Here is a 9,879-nt window from a genome sequence, read left to right as displayed (position 1 = left end):
CCCTGGAAGTGTCCAAGGCCAGGTTGGACGGGGCTTGGAGCAACCTGGGCTGGTGGAAGGTGTCCCTGCCCACGGCAGGGGGTGGGACTGGATGAGCCTTAGGATCCCTTCCAACCCAGACCATTCTGGGATTCTAATTCCCATTTAATAGATTATTAAGGTCAGATAATGGGCCTATCCTCTGCTGACAGGAATTCCTCTTCATTAACTGGTGCACCTCTGCCCTGCACACATTTTTTGCCCAACCCATCCCACGATCATTTCTCAGTTTGATTTTGACAGGGAAAAGCTGAACTTGAGGCAAATCCCATTTTTGCAGCACAGCAGCCAGTTCTAAGGTGGATTCTGGGCCAGGCATTACCTTATCCTTCTTCTTCTCCTTGTCCTCTTTCTCCTCATCTTCCACCTCCTCACCAACCTCAGACCCAACGTCAGCCTTGGACTCCCCCCTGTCTCCCAGCAGGTATTTGCTCCGTAACTTGGCCTCTATGTCTTTCTCCTGTTGACTGGAGGAGAAAACAGCTCCTGAAGCATCATGTTCCACATGGGAAAACCTGTGATCCTGCCAGCATCAGATTTCCAAAGAAAACCCCCTTTTCCCCTTGGTCTCATCCCCAAACACCCCACCTTCCCCCTCCACGCTTCCACAACCATCATAATCTTTACCCACTCTCTTCCTCTCTTTTTCCATGACTTCCCTTCAGGTCTCCTGGATATTGAAGCTTTTTGATGGGTATTTTTATACTTTCCATAACTGTGATCCAGATTAAATCACATTAACTCTGCTCATTCCCATCACCTTATTTTAACCTTTAATCCAGGCTGGAAGGGGCTTGGAGCAACCTGTGGAAGGTGTCCCTGCCCCTGGCAGGGCTGGAACTGGATGAGCTTTAAGGTCCTTCCATCCCAAACCATCCTGGAATTCCATGATCTTACCTTATAATCGCTTTGAACTGTTTAAACACCTCCTGGATTTGCCTGATGTTCACTATCTGAGGAAGAGAGGCATAAATCCAACAATGTTGGTATTCATTCTTTAAAGATGTTCCAAATAAACCAATTTAAAGGGTTTTAGGACTGAGGAAAATTGTCCTCAATCTTCCAAAACACGGAGACAGTCCCTAACGTGCAAAAAAGGAGTTAAATTACAGTTCTGTAGTGCTTTGGGGTGGAAAAAAAAAGCCTCTTCAGAAGACACTTTCATTGTGTCTTCCTGGAGGAAAATGGGATGGAAGCAATATTTCAGTCCTTTTTCACCAAAAAGCCACTTACATCGATCTCCTCGATGGCTCCTCTGAGGTATTTGTGGACTTGGGATTTAATTGCTGCTCTCTGGGCACCAGTCAGGGGGCTGTAAGTCACGACAGAACGATTTTTCTGAGGAAAAAATGTGGAAAACTGAGGATCAGGGAGTTACAAACGGGTGGGGGGAGAGGAGAACGATGGGGACAAAGCTTTCAGCAGGGCCTGCTGGGGTGGGACAAGGGGGGAGGGTTTGAAACTAAAAGGGGGGGGATTCACACTGGATTTAAGGAAGGAATTCTTCTCTGAGAGGGTGGCACAGGTTGTCCAGAGAAGCTGGAACTGTTCCAGGCCAGGCTGGACGGGACTTGGAGCAACCTGGGCTAGTGGGAAGTGTCCCTGCCCATGGCAGGGGGTGGCACCGGATGATCCTTAAGGTCCCTTCCAACCCAAACCAGTCTGGAACTCCGGAATTCCACCAGTCTGGCAAACAGCTGACATTACTGTGCCCATTTCTGATTGGGATTCTCATCACCTGACCTGGCAGGTGATGGGATTTGGGAAGCAAACATTCCCCTTCCCATTCCAACCAGCAACAGAAGGGCTTCAAGAGCCTTAAAAAAACATCTCTGGTGGCTCAGGATTGAAGTTACAACAAAACCTCCCTGTGTGGGATCTTCAGAGCTTCCCCTAAACCCCAAAAGATGGTGTTGGAAGCAGAAGGAAGAACCCAATCCCACTGGACACTGAGTTAACTGATCCTTACAAACATGTCCTTCATGGTCAGTTCGCGCTTCAGGAGATCAATCTCCTCCTCCAGAGCCTTCACTGACACCTAACAGGGAAAAAAAGGGTGAACAAATCACTAAATTATATTGGAGGGGGAAAAAAAACCCCTAAAAGCAGCACAGAACTGGCTGCTGGAGAATATCCCAGCTGGATAGCAGCTCCCTCGGGGTTTGCAGAGGGAATTGGTGGGTCTGGAACACATTTTGCCCTTGATTAGCTCCCAGCAGGACAGTTTCTGTCCTGCAGAGTCTCCTTAAGCCATCAAAAGAAGGGCCACCTGCTTTTTAATGTGTGATTTCCTGATCTGGCATTGCAGGGCTCAGCAAGTTCCGGATTCTGGGATGTTATCTGGGAAGCCAAGCAGAACTGAGCAGCTCTGACCCCCCTGGGACAGAGGAGGGAGCCTCCTGGGCTGGGTTGGACTGAATGGCTCCAGAACCTGCAATACCTTCAAGGATTCACTCTTTAAAATGTGTTTCCAGAAAGGTGTGAGTACCCAAATCTTGGGATTCAGGGAGAACTGGACACTGTTTTGAAGGGACCTGTGGAGCATCAAAGCACAAAGGTTCCTTAAACACTCCAATTTCAGCTCCTCTGGTTTGGTTTTTTCCACTCCTCCAGCTGTGGAAGTACCCTCAGGACACCTAAAATCCTGTGATCCCTGTCCTTAAATTATTCTTTAAATAATTCTTTAAATTATTTCCTTGTTCAACCAAGTTTTCCCAATTGTGGAAAAGATGTTACTTCACCAGCAGGAATGGGGATAACGCCGTGTAAAGCTGCAGGTAGGACTGGGGTGATTTCCCCACATATCAGGGGAGTAATTCACAATAAAATATCTCTGTTGAGAGGTGAACCTTATCAGAAAAAGATTCACATGCAGTTGAAAAAATTTCCACATGTCACTGCCTGGCTGTTCCCTCTCAGCTAAGTGGGTACCTATTTAAAAAGTTTAATATTAATCCATTTTATCATCCACCTAAAATTAGCAATGTCAGCTTGGCTGAGAAGGGATGACTTATGGAACTACCTAATTCTCCTCTGTTTTTTAAGGTTGTTATCCTAAATATTAATGACTTTGAGCAAAAATTCCTTCCTCCATTCCCGTTCTTTCCGTACCTCCCGCTCGAACGTCACGTTGGCAACTGGCTCTGCCATGATCCACCTCATCCTGGTGGCAAAGCGCAGGGAAGACAGCTGGAAAACAAGGATTTTAAGGAACTGAAAGAGATACTGGCAGGGAGATCATTTTCCAAACCTGTTACTGCTTAATTAAGTCAGATACAAGGACACAGAAACATAAAAAATCTATTTAACTGCTCCGTGTCAGATCCAAGGACATGGAAATATAAAATCTATTTAACTGTTTAGTTTTAATCCATTTAAAGTCTATGTCACTGCTCCAAGGGATTCCCTCCTGTGTGTTACAGGTGTGGTTAAGCTCATCCAGTTCACAAAGGGAGATTGTCCCTGATTTTATCGTTTCACAGGTTAAAAACCAACCTGTCGGGAGGTTCCTCCTGATTCCTGATCCAGCTCTGCTGTGAACTGGTGCAATTCCAGTGAGCCCATTATGTGATGTCCCATGGAAACCCATCAGAGCTGGATAATAATGATAATTAACACTCTCCAGTGAGCTTAAATGTGAGCTGCCCTGCTCCAGGCTCTCAGCTGACAGGAGTCTGTTTTCTGAGCCTTCGAGATAAGATGAGCTTTCCAAGGTTTGGGATGAATCAGGCAGGATGTTTCCCTGCCAGAACCCTCCAGAGGCTGTTCTTTAAAACAAGGAGCAGCGGGAACAAGGCTTGGATTCTGCAGGAATCCCTTCAACTCACCGTCTCTTCCACATGAGCAGCTTCCCCACAGATGTTGGTCACCAGGACAGTGTTGCAGTTTCCCCCTGGGAAAAAATAATAATAAAAATAAAGCAAAGAATATAATTTGGGGGGAGTGTTGTTGTTTCCTTTTCTGGAATTCATTATATCATGTGCTGTTTAAAATACAGAAGAATCACAAAATTCCAGAATGGGTTGGGTTGGAAGAGACCTTAAGGATCATCCCATCCCACCCCCTGCCATGGGCAGGGACACCTTCCACTAGCCCAGATTGCTCCAACCTGCCCTTGGACACTTCCAGGGATCCAGGGGCAGCCACAGCTTCTCTGGGCAACCTGTGCCAGGGCCTCCCCACCCTCCCAGTCAGGAATTCCTTCCCAGTATTCCACCTAAAGCCACTTTGATTTGAAGACACCCAAAGGACACAGCCAGAGTGTGACTGTCCCTCCAGAGGGCACAGAGTGACCTAAAAACAAAGGTCAGGTGTGTTTCCATGGAGTGACAATGCAATGAAAACATGGGGATAAAAACTGTGATTTCCAAGAGTTCCCAGAGAAGCTGTGGATTCCATATCCCTGGAAGTGTCCAAGTGTCCAAGGCCAGGTTGGAGCAACCTGGGACAGTGGAAGGCGTCCCTGCCCATGGCAGGGGGTGGCACTGGATGGGCTTTAATGTCCCTTCCAACCCAAACCATTCCATGATAAATTATGGCCTTAGGACTTAATATTCTCCTAGTAACAGCATTTTTAGGAGCCCTTCGGGGCTGTTGTGAGGCCCAGCCCTTACCCAGGGAGTCCTTGAGGACGTGAGTGAGTTTGCTCTGCCGGAAGGGAATGTGGTCCCTCCAGGGATCAGCCAGGGCCAGGATGATTTGCTCAAGGAATGTCAGGGACCTGTTGATGTAGGAGTTCTCTTTCCGGATGTGTCCTGCAGACTGCAAGGGAGATCAAAAGGGGAAGTTTCCATAACATGTTTCTGGCCAAACAGCAGGAAAAAGCAGAGAAAAAACCTCCGAGGGTCAGGAGCTGATTCAGACCCAACAAATTCATGATCTGGAGCTTTCTCCAGTTTGAAAACAAGCTTTCAGAGACCTCAATTTTTCATTACAAGTCTACAAGGACTTGGATTTCCTTCCCAAAGGATGTGTTTGTCACGGGGCTGGCGCAATTTAAATTCTGATCAATACAGAATGTTATGGAATCAGGGAATTGCTGAGGGTGGAAAAGGCCTCTGAGATCGAGACCAACCAAGCACTGCCAAGGCCACCACTGCCCATGTCCCCAGATGCCACATCCACAGGGCTTTGAAATCCCTCCAGGGATGGAGACTCCACCCCTGCCCTGGGCAGCTCTGCCAGGGCTGGACAGCCCTTTCCAGGAGGAATTTTCCCTGGGAGCAGAGCCTGACCCCCCTCAGCTCCCCCCTCCTGTCAGGGACTTGCAGAGCCAGAAGGTCCCCTCTGAGCCTCCTTTTCTCCAGGCTGAGCCCCCCCAGCTCCCCCAGCTGCTTCTGCTGCTCCAGCCCCTTCCCAGCTCCCTTCCCTTCCCTGGACACCCTCCAGCCCCTCCATGTCTTGCCCTGAGGGGCCCAAAACATGTGGGATCCGAGGGGTTCCCAGCACTCACCGGGATCTCACTCAGTCTCTCCGAACCCGCCAGGTCTATCAAGGTGATTTTAGATTTAATGCCTTTGAGATTCCTGTAAACTCTGGAATGACACTGAGGGAGAACAGAATATAAACTGCACTTGAACTGAAACACAGTAAAAAAACCCAGACTGCAAAAGTCCTCTTTGAATCTCTAAAAAGCTGTTTGAAACATCTCTGGAGCTCTCACCTCAATATAAATAGTAAAGATGCAGTGGGATCTGGAGGAATTCTTATTCAGGGTGTGCTCTGCTATTGCTCTGTTGGTCCCACCCTGCAAATGGAGACAAAATTCAAGGCTCAGCTCATGGGATTGTGGTTTTTTGAGGAACAGTCAGGGAACACCTCCCTGGATCCTTCAGTTTCCCACAGAAGAGCAGCTTTCCCTTCTCCAGGTGAACAACCCCAGCAATCCCAGCCTTCATCAGCATCCTTCTGCTCTTTAAAAAGGGATTTCCAGCACATTCCAGAGCTCAGGACACCACGGGCCCGTCATTAAAAAGCCCAGAGAAAGGTTTTAAGGACACCAGATGGCTCTGGGTAAGAACACACTTCCTGCTTCCAGATCCAACCATTTATTCCTGTTTTCCTCATGAACTGAAGGAGCCACAAGGAAAAGATGCTGATCTCAGCAATCAGACTCCCCTCACAAATCCAACCCATTGTGTGAAGAGTCCTGCTGTAAAATCTAACCATGATCACCCCAAACTATCTGCCAAAGACCCTTTTCTTGGAGCATCTCCCAGAATCCCTGTGCCAGGGACATTTTCCTTGGGAGAACAAGGGCTGCAAAGATGTTCCACCCACAACAAAGAGAACAAAGAGTGTTGGCTGATCAACCCTCCCGGCCACACACCTCCTGCTTTCCTGCCTCCTCCCTCAGCCAACAAAATAATACAGAGAATAAAGGGAATGTTTGGGTTCTCTTGCCTCAGAAAGGAGATTTAGGGCCTCCTTCTCGTGGCTGACAGGATGGATGGACAGACCCCTGACACAAACCCCCTGAGGGGAATCCAGGACAGCCAGGGGGGTGTTCCTGGAACCACGGCCCAGCCCCGGGCCCAGGAGGTCAAACAGGGCCTCGTTGTAGACTTCCAGGTAGGAAATTAGGACAGTGATGGAGAGGCCAGGGGATTCTTCAGCTGCTTGGAAGACCTGCACAATGACACAGAGTTTGTCTCTGTTCACAGACAGGATTTTTAGCTATTTATGGCTTCCCAGAGAAGATATTTCTATGTAGATGTTTATGTAAGATATAAATAGATATAAGATTAAAATAGATATGATTAAAATAGATATAAGACAGAAATAGATATAAGATATTAAGCTATATATAAGCTCTACATTTATCTAAGATATGTAGACATATGTATATAGAGATATCTCTGAACAGCTCCAAGTACATTTAGGGGTGTGGAGTTAAATCTGAGCTGTCGTTGCCTGAGGGCTTGACTTGGATTTGGATTCAATGATCTTCTGGAATCAGAGAATCCTGGAATGCTGTAGGCTGGAAAGGACCTTAAAGATCACCCAGTGCCACCCCCTGCCATGGGCAGGGACACCTTCCACTAGCCCAGGTTGCTCCAACCTGCCCTTGGACACATCCAGGGATCCAGGGGCAGCCACAGCTTCTCTGGGCAACCTGTGCCAGGGCCTTAGAGGTATTTTCCAACCTTAATGGTTTTATGATCAGTTTTAACAGGATATCACAGAATGGTAGCTTGGAAAACACCCCTTTTGAAGGCTTGGTGACCTTTGGGGAGCAGCAAGAATTTTCCACGAGCAGGTAGAACTAAACCTCTGTGAATGACAGCCAAGCTGCTTTATTTCTTTAACCCTCATCCCTTAGGTGAAATGAAGGGGAAAAAAAAGACATAAATCACATTCACTGTGTTAAAACACTTTTATATCAGCGAGAGCAGATACAAGAGGTGGCCCTGGTATTCCTCCCAGCCCCTCTTCCCAGATCCAGCCCCTCTTCCCAGATCCAGTACCTGCTGGATAGCTCTGGGGATGATCCCTCGGTGCTCGTACTCAGTTGCTCCAGTCATGGTGTAAGTTTTACCAGCCCCAGTTTGCCCATAACACATGATGGTGCCTGGAAAATTCCAAACCAAAAGGATAAACTCAGTGGGGGGAGCCTCAAACAGAACAGCCAATGGATCTGTCCTCAAACCAAACCCCTATTTATTGTCAAAATTACAAAAATAGCAATAAATCACCATTGTAGCCACGTAAAGCTGCAGCCACCAAGTCCCTGGCCACAGCCTCATAAACCTTGTCCTGGGAGGTGTTGTGGAGGAGCCCATCCATCCTGAAGGACCAGTCAGTGGAGGAGTTGTTCACAATCCCTCCCCTGGCATCTTTTTCGATGTGGATGCTGATGCTCTGCAACCCAAAAAGAGAGGGAGATCAATTCAACAGCCGTGAGGAGCTCCAGGGATTGGGGACCTGGAATTAAGTAGGAAAGGGAGCACAAACACCAGGATTATTTCACTCCCTTGGATGGTTATGGAAGTGCTAAAAATACCTGGTAATACTCTCGAAATTCTGGGGGTAATTATTCTAAATAAAGAAGAAACGTGGTTAAGCTCAACTGTTTAAATTTCAATTATTTTGTGTCTCAGGGAAATTCTGAATTAAGCACGAGAAGGTGAAGGGAGGAACTTGCACAAGGGGGGATAGAAATACTGTGCCAAGCTGTGGTTCCCCCTGGGAATTCCTCCTGGATCAGTCAGTCCCAGCCCTTCTGAGGGTTTTCCTGGTGATTGTACCACCAGAAGTGTGTTTTCCATAGTCAACACCACTGTCAGGCAGGAGCACGGGAACCAACACGCCCCAAAACGTTATCCATGGCCTTAAGCGATGGGAAAATCCTGCCTTTTCCATGGGCAAAGCTGAAAGCAAACTCCAAACCTTTCCCACTGGGAATTTCTTTCACTCTACCTTGTCGTCTGTCCCAAACTTGATCATGTCTTGGGCAAAATGAGCCGTGGGCTTGACCCGCACAAAGGCCTGGATTGGCTTTATGGGTCTAAACAGAGAGGGAAAAGCCAGGAAAATAAGGATCTTGCAATCCCTAAAATGACATTTATATCATTTGTCGGGAAAAGGAGAACTCCAGAGCAGTCAAATTTACAAATGAAGTGTTGGTAAAGGTTCAGCTGCAGTTTTTATTCTTTATTAAAAGCAACTGTGGGCAAAGAGCTGCTGGAAATCCTTTCCAGCCTTGTCCTGCTTGGAAAATTGAAAAGAGGAGGGTCTCAATGATCCTGATTTCCTCCTGTGTACCAGGCACAGGAGTGTTCAGTAACACAAGTTTTCTTCCTCTCAGGCTTGCAAAGGGAAATATTTGCAGGAATAGGAGGGGGATTTTCTTTTGTTTGATTTTCGTTTGTTTTTTAAATATTTTAAATTCCTAAAAAACACCCAAACTTCGGTTTCCTGGAGCAAACATCCAGCCAGGCTGGAGGATCTGCTGAGTAAAACCCACCTGAGGAGGGCTCAGGGATCATCCAGCTGCTAAAGCCGCACCTGAGACACATGAACTGAACGTTTGGGAATCCCTGGAAGGTGTAGATCCCATATTTTCCCCTCAGTTATTTCCTCCAGACAGCCTGTGCTCAGTAATTATGTAATAATTAGTGATAACCTACAGTTTGGGGCAAAATCTTTTGAATTTCTTGTATATTCAGGATTTCTGGGATCTCTCCACCATTTTACCTGCTCTGAAATGAAATGTGGAGGTTGGAGCTGAACCAAGACTTTTTGGATTTAAAACCTTTGGGGGATACCTGAAAGAGTCACTATCAGGGAACAGAGAGGAATTGCTGTCCCCCTCCTCCTCCTCCTCCTCTTCCTCCTCCTCCTCCTCCTCCTCCTGGGCCTGGGATCTCCTGGAGATTGCAGAAGCCTGTCCAAAAAAACCAGAACCCAGTGTTGGAGCACTTGGGAATTATTTCTTCAAAGAAAGAAGTACAGCAGGGGAAGGGAGGAAGGGAAAATCCTGGGGAATAATTCTCCTATGAATCAGAGAGAACAAATTCCAAACGAGTGGAATTTTCCTTGCTGCAACAATGCCTGTTGCTGGATGTGAGGATAAAAGCAACGATTCCCGGGAGTGTTTATAAACACCAGGAGATGGGAAGCAACAGGTTGCCCAGAGAAATTGTGGCTGCCCCACCCCTGGAAGTGTCCAAGGCCAGTTTGGATGGGGCTTGGAGCAACCTGGGCTGGTGGATGTGCTTTCAGGTCCCTTCCAACCCAAACCATTCCAGGATTCCAAGTGGGCCCAGCTGGGATTACCCTTGAATTAGTCTTTGTTTTGGAGGGAGAACCTCTTCGCTCTTCCATCCCCTGAACCTTCTT

At 47.4% G+C, this 9,879-nt stretch overlaps 1 protein-coding gene across 1 annotated transcript in view; it reads right to left on the bottom strand.

Moving 5' to 3' along the window:
• KIF9 (kinesin family member 9) overlaps positions 1-9,873 on the bottom strand; it is a 23,935-nt gene extending 14,062 nt beyond the window's left edge. Inside the window, exons 1-15 of the mRNA XM_017836833.1 lie at positions 9,817-9,873; positions 9,306-9,424; positions 8,458-8,545; positions 7,734-7,899; positions 7,506-7,609; positions 6,442-6,666; positions 5,702-5,785; positions 5,492-5,584; positions 4,653-4,800; positions 3,867-3,931; positions 3,151-3,228; positions 2,009-2,077; positions 1,273-1,377; positions 937-992; positions 362-506 (exon numbers count right to left, since the gene is read on the bottom strand). Coding sequence (XP_017692322.1) covers positions 362-506; positions 937-992; positions 1,273-1,377; positions 2,009-2,077; positions 3,151-3,228; positions 3,867-3,931; positions 4,653-4,800; positions 5,492-5,584; positions 5,702-5,785; positions 6,442-6,666; positions 7,506-7,609; positions 7,734-7,899; positions 8,458-8,545; positions 9,306-9,424; positions 9,817-9,864 — 1,593 coding nt within the window. The 5' untranslated portion in view covers positions 9,865-9,873. The remainder of the gene's footprint in view (positions 1-361; positions 507-936; positions 993-1,272; positions 1,378-2,008; positions 2,078-3,150; positions 3,229-3,866; positions 3,932-4,652; positions 4,801-5,491; positions 5,585-5,701; positions 5,786-6,441; positions 6,667-7,505; positions 7,610-7,733; positions 7,900-8,457; positions 8,546-9,305; positions 9,425-9,816) is intronic.
• Between the last annotated feature and the right edge of the window lie 6 nt (positions 9,874-9,879).

The sequence above is a fragment of the Lepidothrix coronata genome, unplaced genomic scaffold (assembly GCF_001604755.1).
Source record: "Lepidothrix coronata isolate B3197 unplaced genomic scaffold, Lepidothrix_coronata-1.0 Scaffold285, whole genome shotgun sequence".
NCBI lineage: Eukaryota > Metazoa > Chordata > Aves > Passeriformes > Pipridae > Lepidothrix > Lepidothrix coronata.
This window is presented reverse-complemented; position numbering and strand designations above follow the sequence as displayed.